We start from the raw sequence: 23,332 nt of genomic DNA on the forward strand, positions 1-23,332 counted from the left end.
TGCTTTCTGTATTTCTGTATTATTGCCCAAATATGGTGGTTCCTTGTTCCATAACTTTCAAAGAGAAAAAACAATGTCTTTCTTTATTTCCATATTTTCTTTTATTTGTCTTCTATATGTTTTTTTTTCCTAATATGTAGTTAAGGTTCAAAGTCGATAGTCTATTGTTTTTATGAAATTACAGAGTTGGGAAATACCAGTTAGACAAGAGTTATGACTATGTGATAACATCCCTATGATGACAGGTCTTGTCTACATAACTCACTATACAAGATGATCCCAGATCTGTATGTATACGTTGTGTATTAATTCTTACAGGACCTACATTTTCAAGTAATCACCTTAAATTTTTTTCTTAAGTACTATATAATGCAATAATTTTTGTTGGTAGAATTATGCTTTCCTTACGCTATTTAGTTGTTTCACAACTAGACAGCCAGAATTGAGTTGAAAATAGTGGCAATCACTGCATCATGAATCTCAAACACCACCACCACTACAGCCATCACCACAACTATGACCATCAGCATGGCCAGCGCGGCCACCTGGGCCTTTACTGGTCATATAAATTGATTTCCTTTGGATGCTCTGCTTTAACAATGAGTTAGACAGCATTATCCCCATAATTGGATCTGGTATCATGTGGGATCTCTGAATTTATCTCAGATTCTTTTGAAAGCTTTCTCTGTTCTACTTAATTTTAGAGCTGTTTCTTTGACTTGGCCTAGACAGGTCCATTTATGTTTAGCATAACTACAAAATACGTAGTTATTCTAACTTTCTTTCATTGTCAATATTTTTTCTTTATGCTCAAGTTATGCATTATAGAATGTATGTAAATTATGAATATTAGTATTTTTCTCATTTCCTGCTATTTGTACCTCCTTTTTCTTTCCCCTTTACTTTTCTCCTGTGTTGCCCCCAAAACATATAAGCATTAGGTAAAAGGGGACATAGAATATTAGGATAAAATGAGTAATAATAAATAGCATAACATATTTTTCTGACTTTATTATAACTTTTGGTAACCTTTAATATCATCTTGTAAAAGTAGTTTGGCTCTGATATTTTCTAAAAATGTATTAGTTCAGTAATTATATACTTTAGAATGAAAGAGTACTAAAGAGTCTACTTTCGTACAGTACAGATGAAGAGAGGTTTTTTATTGTTATAATTTATTTCTTTTTACTACTAAAAATTGATAATTGTTAAATGTAACTAAACAGAACAAGTCTTGTCAAAAATTGTGTCTATGTAGCTGGTATTCACTGAGTGCCGATCACCAGGTCCCTGGCTTTCTTCTGGCTTTCTTGTTTAATCCTCACAATACCTTGAAGTTTTACAGCAGAGGAAATGGGTGCACAGAGAGAATAAATAACTTGCCCCCAGCCACACAGAAGACACTTGTGGAATCCAGCACTGGGACCCATGTCTCTCTAAAGCAAAAGCCTACATTTGTAACCCTTAGTCTCTAAGGCTTAACATGACATTCTCAAAACTTACTGAAATGTGAAATGTGATGATCAGATAAGTGAAGAATACTCAGTAGTTTCTCTTCTAAAACACAAAAATGTTGGAAGATGGCATTTTATCAGTATAAAATAGCTCAAAGCAAACAAGTATTTTTTTCTATATTTCTTATTTACTCTAGTTGCCATTTTCTTACCACAGTTCAGTATCATTTCTACTCTGTCTTGTGTTACTTTTTAGAACTACAAACATTCCACTCCAAATATACAGCAATGCCAAGGAAAAAAAAACAGGAGACTTTTTTGGCTGATAAATCTCAGAATGTGTCTTGCAGGTTTAGATTTCTCTAAACCATTGCAAAAAGGCAATGAATGACACTCATCATTTGTTTGTCAACCAGAGTTAGAATAAAGGCAATTCTCTTTCTCACTTCATCTTCATGAAGTGAGAAAACAAGGGTAGTTCTCTTCATGAAGTGAGTGGTTAAGCCAGGGTTATCCCTCTTTTCCTTATTTTACTCAGAGACAAAGGGTAAACTTGACTTTGGTGATGTTTAGACAGCAAGAACAAGCCCAGATCATCTATAAGTCCTCTATGTGTCTTAAGCTCTCATGATCTGACAGTGATTTCCATTTTGTTGGCAAAAAGCAATGCTGGTGTCAAACCTTGAACCACTACCAATCATCCACACGTACCATTTGTGTTTTATTTATTTATTTTATTTATGGCTGCGTTGGGTCTGTTGCTGTGCGTGGGCTTTCTCTAATTGCGGCGAGCGGAGCTACTCTTCATTGTGGTGCGTGGGCTTCTCTTGTTGCGAAGCACGGCTCTAGGCGCACGGGCTTCAGTAGTTGTGGCACGTGGGCTCTAGAGCACAAGCTCAGTAGTTGTGGCGCACGGGCTTAGTTGTTCTGCGGCATGTGGCATCTTCCCAGACCAGGGCTCGAACCTGTGTCCCCTTCATTGGCAGGCAGATTCTTAACCACGGCGCCACCAGGGAAGTCCCCACATGTACCATTTGAATCAATACCCCAACCAATTTATATCACGTTTTTCTGCCTCTGGGGAGAAACAAAATCTTAATTTCTGTTTTTCTTTTCTTTGTCTTAGTTTTGTCTGTGTTCACTTAAAATACTTCCAGGAATACTTAATAATTGTTTCAGGTAGGACCCAGATGATGCTTTCTTATTTTTGAAATGCCAGGAGGTATTATCATCTGTGAGACATGGTGTTCAGTGAAAACCATGTGAATGAAGCAATTCTTTTAGAATCCTGTAGGGCAAGATTAAACCCTGAATAAATAATCTGAAAATCTTTCAGGTTAGTTATCATTTTACAAGTATCCAGGAATCATGGTTTCTCTAAAAGGAATTTACTAAATGCATATTTATTTACAGACTTTATTTCTCAATAAAATAATGAACGATTAAGCTTATCCCTTTCTATCTTCTCAGAACCTTGCCTCCATGTATTTACTTCCTTTTTCGTGTGTCCTTAAATTGCCTCTTTATCACTACTTTGTGCCTTCAAGCATCACAATTCTCTTACCTTAAAAAACATACAAAATGAAATACCTAACTACCTAACCTTAACTTTGTTTCCCATCTAAGTATTATTGTTTTTTATTGTTTTAATCTCCAATTACCATTTCCCACACATTGTTTGTATCCCCTACCTCACTACACATATCTTCTTTGACTCTCTACAATCTGTCTTCTGCAAAAAATATTATTTCTTCAGCATATAATTATTGGTCACTGACTTTTGGTCACCGATGTAAAACTGTAGAGATAATTGTTTATCAGATACATTCCTGACCCTCATGGAGCTTGTATTCTGGCTGTCTTTGAGGACTTTATTGATTTCATAATCATAATGACCTGATTCTTCTAATGCTGCATTTGATCAATCCACACCTTCTCGAAGTGTTCATCTGTGTTTTCAGTACAGAAGACTGTGATTTTTCCCCTAATGTTATATTCATATTTTGTGCTTTTTCTTTCTCCTTCTAAGACCTAATTGTGAGTCTCACCCAATATTCTGACTTTGACCTTTTTATGTCTTTTCCTACATATTTTGCTTACTTAGAGGTTTTATTCTCTCAGTGCTCAAAATTTGCTCATTCCTGCATTTATGTAGCCCTTATTTCCACAACCTCGTCCCATATTTTCAATTGCCAGTATCTCCAAGTCACATATTCAGACTCATACTTACCTTCCTTTAAGAAAGAATCTCCCATAAAATAAATGAAATTGAGTTATTTGTAGTGAGGTAGATGGACCTAGAGTCTGTCATACAGAGTGAAGTAAGTCAGAAAGAGAAAAACAAATACCGTATGCAAACATATATATGGAATATAAAAAAAAAATAGTTCTGAAGAACCTAGGGGCAGGACAGGAATAAAGACTCAGACGTAGAGAATGGACTTGAGGACACGGGGAGGGGGAAGGGTAAGCTGGGACGAAGTAAGAGAGTGGCATGGACATATATACACTACCAAATGTAAAATAGATAGCTAGTGGGAAGTAGCTGCACAGCACAGGGAGATCAGCTCAGTGCTTTGTGACCACTTACAGGGGTGGGATAGGAAGGGTGGGAGGGAGACACAAGAGGGAGGAGATATGGGGATATATGTATATGTATAGCTGATTCACTTTGTTTTAGAGCAGAAACTAACACACCATTGTAAAGCAATTATACTCCAGTAAAGATGTTTAAAAAAAAAGAAGAAAGAAAGAATCTCCTACTCCTGGTTTTATTATTTCGGTTATTGACATTATCATCAACACAGTTAATTCTCTCTGAATTGCAAATTGTCACCTCTTCATTCTCAACTTATATCCTTTTCTTTCTTTGCGTCTCCACCTCTGTCGTCTTAGTTAACTCCTGGGCTATTGCACATGTCAAGGCAACTCATCTCCATGCAAATATTCTCCTAAACCAGGCCACTCTTCACATTGATGCAGGGTTAATATCCCTAAATAATGATGCCTGGTCTCCAAATCATCAGAAGCTCTTCATTGCCTTTTAATTGGCTTTAAAGTCTTCCTATGTTCTTTCCCAAATTGCATTTCTGATTTCATCTATTATTCTTCTATAAACTGTGTTCTTGTCCCTCAAACATGCTTTGGGTATTATAAATGTCAACTTTGGGCCATATCATTTTTTTAGTATGACCTGTAATTTTGTGTCAATGGTGAACATGGTGAATTGGTTTGAAGGAATCAAGGTAAGCAGGCCTGTAGTATAAGGTTTTCTGTTTATCTGGCTAGGAGTAAGGTTGTGTTTACTAGTTATTGCAGCTGTAGATGACAGAAGGTAAAGTTTCCTCTGGTGTCCTTGTTTTTGTCTCCCTTGTATCTTCATGTCCCAAACTTCTTAAATAAGGTCTGAGAGATGATGCTCTTTCAGTACAGTTCCCTGTTAGTATGTAGGAGCCCTACGGATGTGATGATGGGGTGGACAGGTGCTGAGTGTAAGGTCAGGGGAACGGAAGCTTTCTGCAATCCTATGGTTTGAGCTCAGTCTTCTAGTGAGTCTGCGGCCCTTCACTGTGACTACTCTCACCCTACCCGACCCCACCCCACACCCCTTAGGTGAGATAGGAAATCTAGAATTTGCCAAGAAAATTAGGCACACTTCCAAATGGCTTTTTCCCCTCTCCCTGTAAGAAGCAGAGGAGATTTTTCTCTCCAGTCTTCACCGTGAGAACTTGGTAGGGCTCCTGGAGGTAACATTGTTGGGGTGCCCCTAAGACTGGTCCCCCTAGAGTTCATATCCCTCCAGCTTTCCCACACTGAGCCTCCAGCAATTTGTTAATTACAGTTTACCTTTTCCTCACCCAGTACAGGCTCCAGCCACCGTTCCTTTACCCAAGTTTCTGCTTTGCTAAGTTGTCACTGTCTATATCTGCCTGTTGTCTCTTCAGTTTTGGGGCAGCAGTTTCCCCTGTGATCTCTATTCTCTGAAGGATCTAAGAAGAGTTTTTTGAGTTTTTGTTGCTATGAAGATGAAACTGATGCTTTTGAAGCTCCTTACATGCTGGACTGGAAACCAGAAGTCTTCCCCCATTTTTTTTTTTAGAATAATCTTTTCCCACTCCTATACAACCTTCTTTGCCTACTTCATCTCCACTGTATTCTTTAAAATACTAATATAATCTACTATCTTTTATGAAGTCTTTCCATATCCACCAAATTTAAGCCATCTTTTATCTGTTGAACTGCATAGCAATTATGATCTACATCAATCCTTGGTATTATATGCTCACAGTAACCCCAATGAGCTGTATATCATTATTATTATCATCCCCATTTGATAGATGATGAATATGAGAGACAGCGGGAATTTAGTGTTTCGCCCAAAGTCATAAAGCTCACAAGTATCAGAGTTTGGATTAGAACCCAGCTAGTCTGACCCAGAGCTTATCTACTAAATAGTACATATCGTTAGCTTTTTTTCTTAGAGTCTTTTGGGTATGTTTCATATTTTCCCAGTCATAACTTGTCCATCTCCCTAACATCCAAATGCAAGACACGGTGTCTTCTATATAATAGTTATCCAATCAGTAGCTTGTGATTGATTATTTAATCAATTCTTAAATGATTATTTCCACTGCTAAAATCATATTTATATCTATTCTTTAAATTTTTCATGAGAGTAACAATAATTTGCAGCTGTGTTCTAAGCACTTTACATGTAGTGTATCGTTTAATCTTTACTGCAACCCCATGAGGTTAAAGTATCTACTATAATGATCTTATTGCTTCTGAGTCCTGGAGAATTTAAATAGGCTGCCCAAGGTCACATATCTAATAAGTGGAAGAGTCAGGATGTGAGTCAAAGCCTCCAGTACCTGCAGACTTAACTAGTGGAAAATCCAGCCCACAGCTTCTGCTGTTTATTTATTAAAAGAATATGATAATCCTGTTTTCTGTTTCCATAAAAATCAATATTCTCTTCTTATTTGCTTTCCATGCAATGGATCAAACAAAATCAAAGTTCTTACCATATATCACTTACCTAAAGAAAAGGGTTTATGATTTATATTTTTATTTTACTTTTTAATCTCAACTTGGCAAATGAAATCGTTACAGAAATGCTGTTAAGCCAGTAATGTTTCCAAAGGCATCTTGACAAGAAAAGACAACTAAAGATGTTGTTCAGTGTTCTTTTAGTATAAAGATTAAGAACTACAGAGTCCTTTGAAATTCCTAGACTTATAGGAAGAACCAGCCAATTCCATTCATATTTCATCTTCGTGTGATTGAGACATTCTTGCTTCTAAGCAAATTAGAAGCTTTCAAAATAAGATGAATCTACCCTGTGTTGGCATGTCACAACTAGAAGCCTCACTTTTATATGAGAACATTGCATACTGAGGGGAAAAACTTGCAGCACCAAATTTGATAATAGTAAGTAGTACTGAAATGAGACATTCAGCTGAAAAACATGTTTTAAAAATAGGTAATAATGACTCTCAAGAGAATAATGTCTGTAGAATAAACTGTTGGAAAGGGTAAAAATAAAGAAATGCCAAATCTATTCATTACACAGCTCTACAAAAAGCAAATAGAAGTGATATAATGACAGACAATGTCTATCAAATACCATGAGAAAATTTCATTTGACTTGAGAGGTGCTGCATCTGTGGCTGCCATTTTGACAACTTTGAGGAAACTTTTGTTCTCTAAGTATGTTTACATTTCACAGGCTGTAAAACTTGCAGATGCAGATAGCCGGCACCTTGAAAATCTGGGGGCGGGGGAATGAAAGTAAAAAAAGAGATTGAGGGCGTTCCAACTGATAGTCATTATCTATCATTCTTCTATTTTAGAGTGAGAGACAGGTAGAAATTATAGAGAATGTAGAGCCCAGCTAAGTAAGTCTGACTCTGAGGAAGGGAGAATTTGCTATCTTGAGAGACATATTGCATCGCATTTAAAAAAAAAAAACATTAGCTTTATTTTATGAGCAAGAAAAAAAAAAGATGAAAATTGCCTACAATTTAAAACAGGGAATGAATTCAGATCACTTGAAGTGGGAAATTGTCTTTTATGATTTGACCCTAGGGCAAACGAGTATGATTCTGCTGAGGGCACTGGAGCTTTAAAAATACAGCTTTCTTTTAAAAGTATTAACTGTCTACTTTAAGAAGACATGTCAAATTTATTACCTTATGGCATAATAACTCAATGAAACATTTTTGAAAACTCAAGATTGTAGCTAATAACATCTAAAAGACAAATTAGAATCTTTACTCTCTACAGACACCAAAGTTAAAAAAGAATGTCCATGAAGCATGGTGATGGATTCTGAATGTGGCTAATATATTTTGGCCTCTAATGTCAAGAAACAGTAGTGATTTGAACAAAGTACACTTTGATACTGAATTTGCCCTATTTGACACTAAGTCAATTTTTGAAAACATGTCCAATTCTTTAAAGTTTTTAAGGTAAAAAATTGAACATTAATGAGAAATTTCTATCCAGTTCTTATTTTAACTAATTAAGATGTGAAATATAAAAGCTATACCCTAAGAATCTTAAGAACTTGTAATCATTACACATGTACAAGCAAAATTGAAGTATTAATCTGAAAATTTACAGAAAATATCGGGAGGCAGAAAGTATGGGGAGAGGTAAAACTCAGACAATATTTAGTGAATGCCTATGTTCTAGAGTATTACATCTAGTAGTGTTTAATTAAAGTACGATAGATTTTACAAACTTAATTGAATGCATACTGTCTAATATATGAGAGTTAAGTAACATTTTAGATGCCCAGTAGAAAGCTGTGAAACAGTCCAAAATCAAACCAACAAACAAAAAATTCCACTTCTGTAGAAATCTGTCCCACGAATGAATGTTGTTGATCATTCCATATAGTTACATTTAAATAAAGCTGGTTTAATGATTTATCATTAAATTCTAACTAGGTTGTGGCAGCTGAGACTTTTCAGTTTTATTATCTGCTTTAACAAGTTCTGAACTTTGTGTGGGAGGCTAGATTCCCCTTGACCTTCCCCAAGGATTTTGCTGGATAGAAATAGGTAATTCACCTATAAATAGGTAATTCTCAATGAAGCAACTAAAAGTTTATAAATGTTCGAAAGTGGGTCTAGTCTGAGCTTGCTAGATAAAGAACGAGTCTATTTCTGAAAATATAATTTAATGTAAGGTTTTATAATTTTGTGATACAGTACATAGTTCCTGGATAATTCATAAATTTCTATTAATAATTTTAAGAGGCTAAGCAACTTTTCACCTTGATGATTCTCCAGAAAAAATATGACATTGCAACAAGTCTATTCCACTTACAAAGTCAGACTTACAGATGCTTGAGTTCTAGAATTTAAAATCCCCAAAGACCAAATTTGCAATGGTGGCTTCTAAATTGCCATGCACGGTCTTGCAATCTTAAATTTTTTAATGGATAAAACTTTACATTTACACGCACTAATGCATCACACAGGAATTGACTTTCTAATTTTTGTGTTTGACTGTGGGATTTTGTAAGACCAAAATTGAATATGCAAATCAGAAGAGGCCAGGAGGGGTGTGCTTTGGAAACTCACCCCGAGTCCCCTAACTTTGCTAACTTTAATGTTACGCCGTATATAACATTGTTTGTCTTGTACTGAAATAAGTATACTGCAGTGAAATGATGGATAATTATCATCCCCAGTGAACTATAGTTTTTTTGCGGTTTTTTTTCTACACTGAGTTCCATGATATAGCCCTAAAATACAAACATCAGATTGTCCCACGTTCTTTTCAGTGATGTATCTTTGCTAAACTGCTTTTCAGTAGTCGCTGTAAGAAAAAGTAAGTACTGGGGAAGATAAATGTGAAATAGGGAATGAAGGTGAGGGTTTTCGATCTGATTTCAAGGTTTAAGAATGTGTGCCCAGTAGGCACACATTCCAATAGAAAGTAACTGTGGCTAATTAAGAATGAAATAATTTGTTTTCAGTTTGTATGTTTTAGTTTTTAAATGCCTGTAATATTGTTGGAATACCAATAAGCATTAAGTTCTTTGGACTTAAATACTTAATAAACAAAACTGCAGTATTGCTCCCCACCTGGGCTGCTGTGAAAAAGGTATTGGGAGAATTCCTAACTTTGTAAAACAGATTAAATTTGTGTCAGTGAACACAATTACTTTTTTCCCACTGCCCTAAACATTTGACCTTCAGCATCAGGTTAGCAGTAAAGCATAGAATGAGATATATTTGCTGTCCGAATTAAACATAATCTGCTTTTGAGTTAGAAGTTCATCAGTCTCATTATGTATGCCATACTATTTAAGAGCTGAGCTACTAAATGTGGAATAGTTTCATACAAACATAGTTAACATTAATTTACCTCATTTGGAACTAGATCAAGGCTCTTTCTTTACATCCAGTATAGGTTGAATAGACTCCATATTTTCGATAAAGTCTTAACTTTATAAAAAGGTAATTATTATAGCTAATTGTATTATATTTCCTCATTCAGGGTAATGTTTTGAAGCATGTTCCATAAAGTGTAGTCTAAATGTACTGGAAGTCATCAAGAGTGTAAAAAGTAATCAGATGAAGGAAAACTTAGATGATCTTGTTTAATCAAAATAGCGTGGGTTTACAAGGCGGGAAGGTGACGGGGGTGTTGGTGGTGGTGTGATGAATTGGGCGATTGGGATTGACATATATACACTAATATGTATAAGATAGGTAACTAATAAGAACCTGCTGTATAAAAAATAAATTAATTAAATTAAATTTTAAAAAATAGCATGGGTTTAAAGAATGCATGTTCTTAATGAATAAGCCATGGTTCTTGGGAGGTTTGACAGATGGAGTGTAGGTGTATCTTGGTTGTGCATGCCACATATATGTCTTCGTTTTCCAAACAAGAAAACAAACAAGTGACATCCTTGCAAAGAAATGTGAAAGAAAACTTAGAAAACTGTTTCATTGCTGAATTAAAATAGTGTGTACAATTTTCCTAATCCAATATTTGCTAGCACATAAAATATATTTCATAGGACAATGAAGATAGAAGACTGTTCACTGATGCAATAGGGAGACTTTTCAACTTTTCAAATTATTTCCACTACCACTCTTTTATATTGAGGAAAATCTATATATAGATTTATAATAATTCACATGTCATGTTCCTTGGTTATTTTTCTTGATTAAGATTTTTTTCTTTATTTTGCCAGATATTATAAGGGTTCTTAGCAAAGAGAAATATTTTCAGTAAGGAACATTTTTTTTTAAATAGATACAAGTCACTTTCAGTTTCTCATCTGTCATGTAAGTCATTTGGAAGTCATTATTCCCATCCGCATAACAAGACAAAAAGCTGAATAAACTAAAAGTCAACAACTCTTCCTGATCTGTTAGAGAATTGAGGTCAAAGGCAAACCACTGCCTCCAAATTGGAGACAAACAGGAGAAACAGAATCACAGCTTCCTGGAGCAGAAGCTCACGAAGAGAAACCTCTGCAGGAATCAGAACTGGGGTAGGAAATCCTAAACTATAACTGATGAATTGTTGCAGGCTCAATGTGCACACATTTGAGAGATTAAAAAATCCCAGGGGATTCAGTGTTGGGGGCTCCACACTTGTGTAAGTTTTAACTTCAGTAGTCCTGCCATTTCTCACAGTGAAGATAGAGAGACCTCCTCTCTGCTTTGAGCTGGTGGAGGGGAAAAGTAGCCATTTTGAAATTTACCCAGAACAGTGTGTTCTTAATAACAAGACCTGCCCTCAAGAGAGAGCACCAATAAGTATTGGCTATTGCAACAGCTAAATCCAAATCACTGATAACACCAAATGTGGATGAGAATGAGAAGAAACAGGAACTCTCATTCATTGCTGATGGAACTGAAAAATGGGACAGCCAACTTTGGAAGACAGGTTGTCAGTTTCATACAAAACTAAACATAGTCTTACATTAGATCCAGCTGTTGTGTACCTTGGTATACTCACAAATGAATTGAAAACTTCTGTCTACACAAAAGCTTAACACACTGATGATTACATAAGCTTTATTCATATTTGCTAAAGCTTAGAAGAAACCAAGATGTTCTTCATAGGTGAATGGATAAGCAAACTGTGGTACATCCATACAAGGGAATGTTATTCAGTGATAAAAATAAATGAGCTATCAAGCCACAGGAAGACATGGAAGAACCTTAAATGATACATATTGCTAACTGAAAGAAGCTAATCTAAAAAGGCTATGTACTGTATGATTCCAACTATATGACATTCTGGAAAAGGCATACTGTTAATTCACAATTTATGATTTAAGAACATATATCTCAGTAACAATAATAAATACCACAGGAAAAAATACTTTTAATTAGAAAATATGTTAATAACCTTAGTTTAGAACTACAAATAAATATTTAGCATAAGAAAGTATATATATATATTTTTTTTCATTCTCCCCCAATAAACGCCACAGAGGGAATAATGACTATGATGAATTTTGATGATGTCGGCAGAAAAATAAAATCCAATTGTGTTTAAATGGAGAGCTCTTTCACATACTAATGCAGTTGAGAAGAACAAAAGTTATCTATTGCTTAGAAAAATAACGTGGTGACTTTAAGAATTACATTTCACTTTGCAGTTCTTGCCTACCATTCACTGTTAACTTTGGTCAGCGTGGGAATCGGAACAACCAAAAATGAGATACAATATCAATCAGCCCCAGCAGCCTCTGAACCTGCTCTACATGCAGCATACAAAATATTTTATGTATTTGAAACTGACAGACAGGTTTGAGCAAACTAGGAGAAAAGGAATACACTTTCAGAGTGAACACAACTATTTGATCACTTTATGCACAAGTCGCATACCAAGGTGAATTTTATGAATCACATAATCATAGTGACACTCTTTTTAATATTGGTTCAAAGAATTAAATATTATTAATATATAACAGAAAAAGAAAATGAGTTGTGTTTAATTTTCTGTGTGTGTGTGTGTGTGTGTGTGTGTGTGTGTGTGTGTTTGGGGAAAAATGAAATCTGTACTTGATTTAAATATATTCTGCCTCATGCTATAAAACATATTTCACTAAATAAAAAATATATTCATCTGTTACAAGGTAGTGGCCAGCACTTCCTGTATGTCAACTCATCTGGCCCCAAAGAAGGATACACTGCAAGAATCACTACTTCTCAATGCTTCCCAGCAAGCCTCGGAATGTGTACTGTTCGGTTCTGGTTCTACATGGTCGATCCCAGGAGCATGGGAGTATTAAAGGTACAAAAGGAAGATAGAGATTTGTCTTTCACTGAGATATTCAGAGCATGTGTTTAAACATTTTTTTTTTTTTTTGGTAGTCAGACAGCACCCATCCTGATTCTATTAACTTCTCTTTTCTTTCTGGGGCGATGGGACTTTGGCAAGCAGTGCTGTCATTCATCTTAATCTCATTCAAGATTTATGTCATTCACTGCTGCCACCTGAACTCAATTATGGTTCATGCTATTTAAAAGATTATCTAGAGATAAAAGATTATGGGCAGATTCTACATATATCTTCTAATAACAACTTAGATAGGGACAATGAAGAAATATGATGAGAGGGATAATAATGGAGAGAATTTTCTTCCACACAGTAAAAGCAAAGCACACTTAAGATTATAAGTATATATCAGCTCACGCTAAAAACAACATACCTGCTTCATTTTTAACTAATTTAATATAAGAATCTGCACCAAATGCAAATGTCTTTAAAGAAACAAGTTGCTGCATTTATACTTCTTATTGCATGAGAGATCAATGAATGAGCTTTTCATTCATTAGGAACCAATTTTGAAATCTTAATTTCTAATTCAAAGATTGTATATCAGAACACAACATGTAGTGTTATTGCTTTGAAATTATAGAGTCATTTATTATTGGGATAAATACAATTTGGAATTTTTGTCTTTATCTCAAACATTGTCCCTTATAAATAATAACAGCTATTATTAAGTGATTCCTATCTTTCTGGCTGTTCATTTTAACTTTATATGTGTTATCAGTTTTAATTCTCACATTCACCTGATGAGGTAGTATCTTTTTCCCAAATTTTTAGTAAAGAAACTGAAACTCAAAGTGACTTAGTAATTTTTCCATGATTACACAACTAGCCAAAAATCTGATTTCAGAGGTCTGACATCCTTTATCCAGCATTGTTTCTCAGATTTTCTGCAGTATTCAGAGTTGTCTAAGGAAAAACGTGAGGGAAAGAAGGAATAAACGGCCTTATCAATTCTAGCCATTGATAGGAAAGAGAGCTCTTATCAAGTAAAACTAAAAACATGCAAAGAAAGTGGTGGAGTTATATGGATTCTATTTAAATGTCCATTTTCCTAAATGTCCATTTTTAACAGTTTGAATACATGTGAGTCTATGTAGATCATGAGAAAAGTTTGCTTTTTTTTTTCATTGTTTTTACATAATGTGAATATTCAGTAGATTAGCCTTTTGCTTTTGCTAAATTTTGTCCAGGGTAATTTATAACTACTGATCTTAAAAAAAACTCTGTAACATGTTGTTTTTACCAACATTTTAAAACATCGATGCTGCAATTGAAGAGGACACTAGTCAATGGTTATTTGTTACACACGGAAGCAAATAAGAAATGGAAAGGCCAATGAACCATTCAATGGAATGCACGCGGATTCCAGTCACTTTCTAACAAAATGTTGCTTCCTCAATTCAAAAACAGTGTCCGTATATCCTTTAGCTCTTCACCAGCTGGTCATTCAGTGCTATAGACTGAATGTTTTCGTCTCCCAAAATTCAAATATTAAAGTCGAACTAAGACAGTCAACTAGTTTAGTTACCTAGTTAAACAGCCCACTGCTTTAATCCATGCTTCCACAAATAACCTTTGAAATGGAAACGTTGGCCTCAAGTCTTGATTTCTGATAGCTTGCTTTTGGTGAGTACAGGTTTTTCTAACTGGAGGCCAGCAGTTAAGTGTAGCAATGCTTTTATACTCTGGGCTGCCTTCAGAGAGGTCTACTGGAAAGAACAGTGGAGGCCAATGGTAGTCAGGTTGACACCCAGGTTTTGTAGAGGAACTGCCCTACCCTACTCCAGATTGTCTTGGTAGGTTTGACTGTCACCATGGCTTTGTTTTTTTTTTTACCGCCTCCATAGATGACCCAAGTGGGGCCAATCATAGTCATTTACAGTATTTGATGCAATGTTTATAAGAGGCTTTCTCTTTCTTCTGTGTTGCAAGTCACAAGGAAGTAGGCTAAATCTGGGGCTATAGAAAGCCATCTTTCCCAATATGGGGAGAGAGATTGTGTGAGAAAGAAGCTAGCACACAGAGGGACATAGGACTAAAAAAAAAAAAGGAGGAAACAGAATTGTGCCTGTTTTGTTTAAATCCTGGAGCCTGCTTTACCTGAGCCAGTAAAATTCTTTTTGTTACTTGCTATTGAAAAATTCCTAACTATGACAGGCACCCAAGGAGAAACTGTTTTCATAATGTATCCTTATGTCTCTGACAGATCACAGTTCCTGTGGCAAGTCTCTTTCTCAACTATTGCTTTTAATCTTGAATTATTCCCAGACTGAAAAACTTCCTGAGTATGCCATATTTTTATATGTGAGTGAATCAATTAAGTGGAAACCCATTCTTTTTACCCTTTAAATCAAGGCTTTCCAGCAACATGCTGTTTGTTCACATGCAAGTTTATTCTTTCTTTTAATCTCTAATTTGGGTATAACAGTGTCACATTTTACAACATTTTCTACGGTGGGGTTTTTCAACTGATGTGTTGCATTTGAAAGAACCTGTAGTTACAGCATTGGCAAGTCTGATGGACAGATAGCTTCTTACAAAAGGTCTGAGAACCCAACTTTGTGCATGTATTTTCTAAATTAACCAGAAGTCCAACTAATATTATCTGGATTTGTGGTGAGGAAGAACCTCCTCTTTTGCATATTAAAAAGAAATTTTTAAAGAATAAAATAAATGATAATGTCCACTGAGGGCATGGATGTGGAGAAATAGATAGTCATTGCTATCAATATGCAATTATAAAGAGCATTTTGGAAATTAAAAGCTTTATAATTTTTATACTACCTGCCAAAACATTCTACATCTATAAATATTTATAAAGAAATAAAGATAGATATGCTTGATGTTTTATTTATAAGGTTCTTCATCTCACTGTTGTTTATAGTAGGAAATATTTGAAACGACCTGTATGTCAAATATTAAGAATTGGTGAAATATAGTACATTCACTCTTACAATGAAATACTATGGAGAAATTAATTCTATGAATGAATAATTAATGATAAAGAGAAGTATTTATGATTCATTAATAACCAAAGTAACCAAATTAACAAATGTGTATTTTAGAATGCCATATAAAAATATATCTAGTTTTATATATGTTAACATATGAATATCTATATCTATATATTAATTTAATAAATATCTGTATCTGTGTGTGTGTATATATATATATATATATATATATATGAAAAATATATGGAAAGATAGACACTAAAATGGTAAAAGTAATTACCTCTAGATGGTGAAATGAAAAGATTTTTTTCATTACTTTTACTCTTATTTATTTTATAATTTTTCTACATTAAACATGTATTACCTTTCTAATGAGAAAAATATATATTTCTAAAGGGTCTTGATGTTTGAAAAGGTTGAAAGACACTGCTCTAGGATATGCCATAAATAGGTGACTTCTTGAGTTAATAAATAGCAAATACAATTCTGGAGCATATGGTAGATTATAACTGTGCTAATCTGAAACTATTTCTTACACTGATTACATAAATCCTTTAGAAAGGATATGGCAAAGAAAATACCTACAGTGAAGTTTCATGATAGAGCATCTATAAGGCCATAAAAATAACAAGGTATTCCTAAAAGAGATTTCAAATTGCAGATTGTGAGAGAATGCTTTCTTGTCAGCACAAATTTTATGAAATTGTATTAAGTGCTATGTATTCCTTGCCCTTCTGTGCTCTGTTCTGTATCCCAGAGAACTACACTTTCCCGAGTCCTTTGCTGTCTGCATTCCTGAATAACTTTGGCCAACGGAAGGTACTGGCCAAAGATCTGAGGGCAGGAAGAGGAGACAAGCCTTCCTCCTCTCTCTGTCTCTCTTCTTCTCCTTCTCTCTGTCTTTCTCTCTCTGTCTCTATATCTCTGTCTCTGTCTCTCTGGCTGAGTTTCTGCTGCATCTCATCTGTGACTCAGTTCCCCTAGAGAGTCCCTGCTTCCCTGGCTCTGGCTCCCACCAAGGATGCCTGCCAAATGCCATCTCCTTCCAGCAACTTAGCTTCACTACTCCCTCCCTTTGACCCTCTAGTTTTCAGATTGGAGACATCTTCCTGTACATACTAATCTAGACATCTTCCTGTACATACTAATCTTCCTGTACATACTAATCTTCCTGTACATGCTAATCAAAATTTCCTTGGTAGTTTCTCATATCTTCCATAAACTTGGTACCCATTCCCTATATTAAAGGTCCTCTATTTGAAATATGTTAGTTTATATTTTCTAACTCAGCCCTGTCTAAGTGCCCACCCCAATGAAAACACAAATCTTTTGAAGACATTAACTGATAAAACAATGAAAAATTTTGAGTGAGCTTCATTCAGTTTAAACTTGTCCTCCTTACATTAACTTATTAAAAACTTACTGTTTAGTAGGGGGGGACAGAAAACAAATTTAAGAAACACAAATAGGAAAACTTCAATTTGTGATACAATACTCTGGAGCAAAGTAAACTGTTTTCTGCTATAAATAATTACTCATGGTCTGCTGAGAGAGTTATTTTATATTGAATGGTAAGAAAGTCTCTCTGAAAAATATGAAGTTTGAATTTAGATTTGAAAAACCAGAAAGATCCATTCTTGTGAATAACTGAAGTAAGCATGTTCTAGGCAGAGGAAACAAGCTAATGGAAAAGCTCAAAAGTGGGAGGTATCTGAAGGCCAGTATAGCTGGCACAAAATAAGCAAGAGAGCGAGATACGCTAAGAGATAGGTAGGAACCAGCTCCTTCAGGGCCTTGTAAGGATGGTAAAGAGATTAGATTTTATCGTAAGAATCACGGGAAGTCATTGGAGAGTCTCTTAGCTTAGCCTGCTATAACAAATTAACATGGCCTAGATCGCTCAAACAACAGAAGTTTATGTCTCACAGTTCTGGAGGTTGAGGAGTTCAAGATCAAGGTATGGGCCAATTTGGATCCTGTTGTGAACCCTCTTCCTGACTTTTCACTGTGTGCTCACCTGTCAGAAGGAGATCATCTCTCTGTGTCTCTTCTTATAAGGACACTAATCTCATTCACAGGGACCTCACCCTCATGAGCTAATAACCTCCCAAAGATCCTACCTCCCAAAACCAAAACATTGGGAATGAAGGCTTCAACATATGAATTTGAGGAGACTCATTAAGTCCATAGCAGAGAGTTTAAAATCGAGGGATAATAACACCTCATTTGAAAATTTAGAAGATCTGTCTGGCTGCTGAGGGGAAAAAGGACAGGACCTGGGGGTAGGAGGAGGCCAGAAAGTGGAAGTGAAACAGGGAGACAAGTTAGAAGATGACTTCCAGGGGTCTCCGGCAGAGAAGATATAGCTTGGTTTAAAGTGGAGTATAAGGATAAACTGGAAAACAATTGCTACAAGTAATGAACATGACTTAGATCTTCACTGGCATATTAAGATTATTTTCTAAATAAAGCACACTTTAATTGTATTAGTATATTAGTGAAGGACATCATATAAAGCTGGGGCAGTCAAAGAAAGCATACAGTTGATGAGATCAAAGTGAAATTCAATTATGACGTCCCTATTACTTTTTAGGGTAAAAAGCCAAACAATTCAGTTTTATCCCAGCCTGTAAAGTAGAGTGCTGCATGATGGAGGAAATGTTTTACGGGAACTGGAAAGCCTGGTAGTATAATAAGTGAATAATATTCAGGATAGTGAATGAATAATATTCAGAATAATAAGATAGCTATACAGGCATCAGTATCCCTTGATTCACAGGCTCACAAATTATGGAACAATGCTAATACATACTTTATTTTCTAGGTCAGTTTCTTTCTGTCTTTCAATTACCTACCTACATATTAAATTAAAAGCACTCTTTAAAATGGTTCTGGTCTCTTTCTCATTCACATTGCCAAAAGAGCCCTAAGTGAAACCCAATTAATTTCCCTTGAGATTATTTAGTTTCAGTAGTTCATCTTTCTAGCTTCTGGCTTGTTCTGATATTTAATGCTAGCTCAGGTGAGTTATTTAATATCTATGGAAAGAGGTAAAGTTTGACACAGGACAAGAGAATGTCTCTGCAAATGACTAATATCCTTTGGTTACTCCAGACTCATGTTTTAAAGATACAAAAAGGAAGTGAACTTTTATAATTAATACTTTTTGTAATTTATAGAAATTTCTAATTGCTCAGGGGGGGAAAAAACGAACTATTTCCTAAAACTTCTTTCAGTGTTAACAGGTGGGTTAATATATCTAAATGGGCTTCTAGAAGGCTGGTGTTCATATATCAGAACAGTTAGCCACCAGGTTGAAGTGGCCTTGATTTTAAAGTTGAGTTTTAGAGCTACATGATTTCTGCTAAAACCTATGGAATTTAGCGTGTAAATATTCCATTCGGGAAGCCATTATTGAGGTGGCCGCATGCTTGTGAATTCTGCTTTGTTTTGTTTTAATGTGATATTTAGGACGATAATAAGATCAGAGAAAAAAAAGAAAAAAGCCGAGAATAATATCGGAGGGTTACTGTATGCCATACCCTGAAGTCGTTTACATGTATTGATTGATCTAATCCTCACACCTTCCATGAGGCAAGTAATGACATTACCTACATTTTAACAGATGAGGAAAATGAGATACAGGAAGCTTCAGGAACTTGTTCAAGGTCACAGAGCTATTTACGAAATGGCTCCAGCATATGCTTTTAATTACTATGCTCACTGCCTCTCAGAACTAGATGGGTTTTTTATGGCGTATTTTATTTTCCATATTTTATTATTCAAAATCATCTTTTATTTCCTACCAATAGTTACTGAAATCTGGTTCTTTAAAAGGTGCTTTGCATATTTCCGGTTCTACATATTGTAGTTTTCAGTATAAATTTGATTTGAATTACAAATGTAGCAAAAAACAAAAAAAAAATTGGTGTAACAGTTATTTAAATCGTCCTCCTAAATGTGTAGTGTGTGTAAGGTGGTGTGGGAGATGCTTTCGGTATTTCTTTTTCCTATAATTGCCTGTGTGACAAACCATTTAATCCTTCTGTGCTGCTGCTTTTGGTGATTAACTTGTGAATGAGCCGTTCCGACTACAACCTCTTTGTCAAACTGATCCAGGCCTCCTCTGGTCAGTTTTGGAGTCCTCTTGGGTTTGTCATAAGAACTATAGCTGTCCTTTTAGAAGAGTTGGACCTTTCAGGGGCCCATTTTCTAGGATAAATGCAGGAGGAACTTCTGTTTATTCCCTGTGATGTTTCCAGGCACATGAACTTCAGAACGGGAAGTTTAGCAGAGAAGGAAAAGAGGGTCACTTCAATTCAGCCTTGTTTCTTAAATGCAGGATGACCTTGGGCCCTCTGGGGGATGGTGCAGAGGCATAGTGCACCAGCGAGGGCCAGGTACTGTGAGATATTCTGGAAAGGACTTCTGACACATCAATCAGCAACTACCCTTATCACTATATATAATAATATAATCAGAAATAATTAAATAATGAATCAATGAAGTATTGTGTGTGAACAGTTTCTAGTTAACAAAGGAAATGCATTTTAAATTTACATTCATTTAATCAGGGCACTGGGTTACCACTTAGTGCAATGAAGTAATAATTTACAAGATGGTAACCTGTGTTAATGACTTGCCCCAAAGGTTCTGGTTATTACCATGAGATGTTATGTTACCACATAGATGAGGACCTGGCCCATTTCTCAATTATCACTAGTGCTCTAGAGATTCTTCCAGTGATATGTTGAGTAAAAAGAGAAAGGAGGGGGCTTCCCTGGTGGCACAGTGGTTGAGAGTCCGCCTGCCAATGCATGGGACGCGGGTTCATGCCCCGGTCCGGGAAGATCCCACATGCCGCAGAGCAGCTGGACCCGTGAGCCATGACCACTGAGCCTGCGTGTCCGGAGCCTGTGCTCCGCAACGGGAGAGGCCACAACAGTGAGAGGCCCGCGTACCGCAAAAAAAAAAAAAGAGAGAGAGAAAGGAGGAAAATGTTAAGTTTCGAAAAGGAAAAAATATATTTTAGAAAGTTGAATATGTACTTGTATTCATATAGAAATATATATACAAAATTAAATAGCTACTAGTTTGTATGGCATATGCTTCAGACAATTTACACATCAGATTTTTTTGTTTAATCCTTTTCTTTATTATTAGTGCTTAATTTAACAATGCATTTTTTATGATGTTATGTTATTGTGAAAGTTGTTGAGAGGCACTATCAGTATTCGGTCAATAATTTTATTCCTTTTTTATATGCATTTTAACTGTCCCAGACTAACCAGTTCTCTCTCATTCCTGTCACATGCTAAACCTCATGGTCATTATTTCCACAGGTGGTGGTACACTGCTTATCAAAGACAGCTTTTTTTTGTTTTGTTTTGTTTTTGTTTTTGTTTTTTTTTTTGCGGTACGCGGGCCTCCCACTGCTGTGGCCTCTCCCGTTGCGGAGCACAGGCTCCGGACGCGCAGGCTCAGCGGCCATGACTCACGGGCCCAGCCACTCCGCGGCATGTGGGATCTTCCCAGACCAGGGCACGAACCCGCGTCCCCTGCATCGGCAGGCGGACTCTCAACCACTGCGCCACCAGGGAAGCCCAAAGGCAGCTTTTGAGAACAACATTCGATAGTGTTTAAAAGCAGAAACAATAATATATGCAGATATCCCCAGGCATAAAAGGTTGGAAGTGTGTGTAGGAGTCACTGAGCATACTTAGCACATTTCTGCCCTCTAAACAGACTTGTCGAAGCTCGAGATTATACCCTACATTTGAGCATTTCATACTAATTTAGCATAAACATAACTAGTAATGTACTAAGGCGGTAATTCGCAACGTGTCTCACGATGTGACACAGGTAATATGCAAGAACAGTAGTTAAAATGAACCCAGGTACTTTTTAGTGATTTCCTCCCTTTTTTGAGTATAGATTCAAGATTCTCCCTATATTATATCAGTGTGCTGTATTTAATCTGACAGGTCTTATTGAATAGAAGAGAAGAAATGTAAGGTTGTATCTGATGTGTCAGGCATTTTGTCAAGCAGTTTGCATGACCCTCAGGACCATGTGATGAGGGACACCGAGGAGAGTGCGTCAAACACAACATATCATCCATCACATAGTGAGACTCATGAGCTTCTGTTAACAACTTAGCAAAGGTGGGCACACAGACCTTGACAGCAAAGATACTTGGATAGGAGAGGTAGAGGAAACGATGCTGACATGTGCTGTGTATCTTTTATTGTAGATAGTAGACATATAAACCTCAGGATGGTAAAAAAATGCTGCTGCAAGTTTCTGTTAAAGTATAAATTATCAGGCTGGGATGGCACTACATGAAACGCAAAGGGTGACACTCAGAAGGAGCTAATCGAATATGACCTTCAAATTAGACTTTCCCTTTAGAGTATAATAAAAGCAGGAAAAGAAAAGTGACCTCAGGTTGAAGAGTTATGCTGCTAAAAATTAAAATCAAGTTACCGTTTTAGGACAGAGACATGGGAATTTGCAAAAGAAGGTATTTCTTACCCCTGCCTACAAGCAGGCTAGATGCAAAGTCACCTTGAGAAAGAACCAAAACTCAGCTTCACGTAGAAGTCTGGGTCCCAAGCTGAATATTGCTTCTTAAAAAAAAACAAACAAACAAAAAAAACATTTAACAGATTCATAGTTAAAGCAACTTTTCTTTTACATTTTTATTTTGTGAAATCTGTCAGTCTCTATTTTCTTTATAGATTTTGGCCTTAATACTTTGCTTAGGAAGCCCTTTCCTGTCATAAAATAAAATATTCTCATTTTTTTAAGTTATCTCATAATTTTGACTTTTTAGATTTAACTAATTCATCTACTTATAATTGGTTTTGCATATGTATGGTGAGAAGTTAGAAATTCATGATTTTCTTTCCAAATAGGAAGCTCGTTCTTCCAACATCACTGATTCAGTACTGTGTCCTCCCCCTGTTGATTTGACATGCTTTCGTAATACGTTAAGTTCATATATGCATTTGTAAACTTTCTACAGATGTATGAAAGAATGATTGTTTCTTCATTGGATGCAAAGATAGATGCACAGAGAGATGATAGAAACACAGAGATAAATTAAATCATAATCCTCTACATCCTTACTCACTGTTATCTACGTAATTTGTCAATTTAGGGAAAAAAGGTATTTTAAGTTCCTCCAATATAAAGTCTCAGTTTGTCTTTCTGTTCTTATTGGTCTCAGCCCTTACATTTCAAAGCCATATGGTTGAATGCACGAAGATTCAAGACAGTTATAGGTGCTCAAGGAATTATAACTTTTATCAGTATCAAGTACCTCCTTTATATTTTCCTGAAATCTTATTTTATCTGTTAATAATATGGACATTCTTACCATTTAAAAAATAAATGCCGTAGACATATATACACTACCAAATGTAAAATAGATAGCTAGTGGGAAGCAGCCGCATAGCTGAGGGAAATCAGCTCCGTGCTTTGTGACCACCTAGAGGGGTGGGATAGAGAGGGTGGGAGGGAGATGCAAGAGGGAGGAGATATGGGGTTATATGTATATGTATAGCTGATTCACTTTGTTATAAAGCAGAAACTAGC

The 23,332-nt window shown here is 35.9% G+C and overlaps 1 protein-coding gene across 1 annotated transcript in view; it reads left to right on the forward strand.

Annotated features, from left to right (window-relative positions):
• Window positions 1-23,332, forward strand: part of MALRD1 (MAM and LDL receptor class A domain containing 1) — a 598,156-nt gene that overhangs the window by 433,974 nt on the left and 140,850 nt on the right. The window contains exon 33 of the mRNA XM_065871795.1: window positions 12,577-12,734. Within this exon, the coding sequence (XP_065727867.1) occupies window positions 12,577-12,734 (158 nt within the window). The remainder of the gene's footprint in view (window positions 1-12,576; window positions 12,735-23,332) is intronic.

Source organism: Phocoena phocoena, chromosome 2 (genome assembly GCF_963924675.1).
Source record: "Phocoena phocoena chromosome 2, mPhoPho1.1, whole genome shotgun sequence".
Taxonomy (NCBI): Eukaryota; Metazoa; Chordata; class Mammalia; order Artiodactyla; family Phocoenidae; genus Phocoena; species Phocoena phocoena.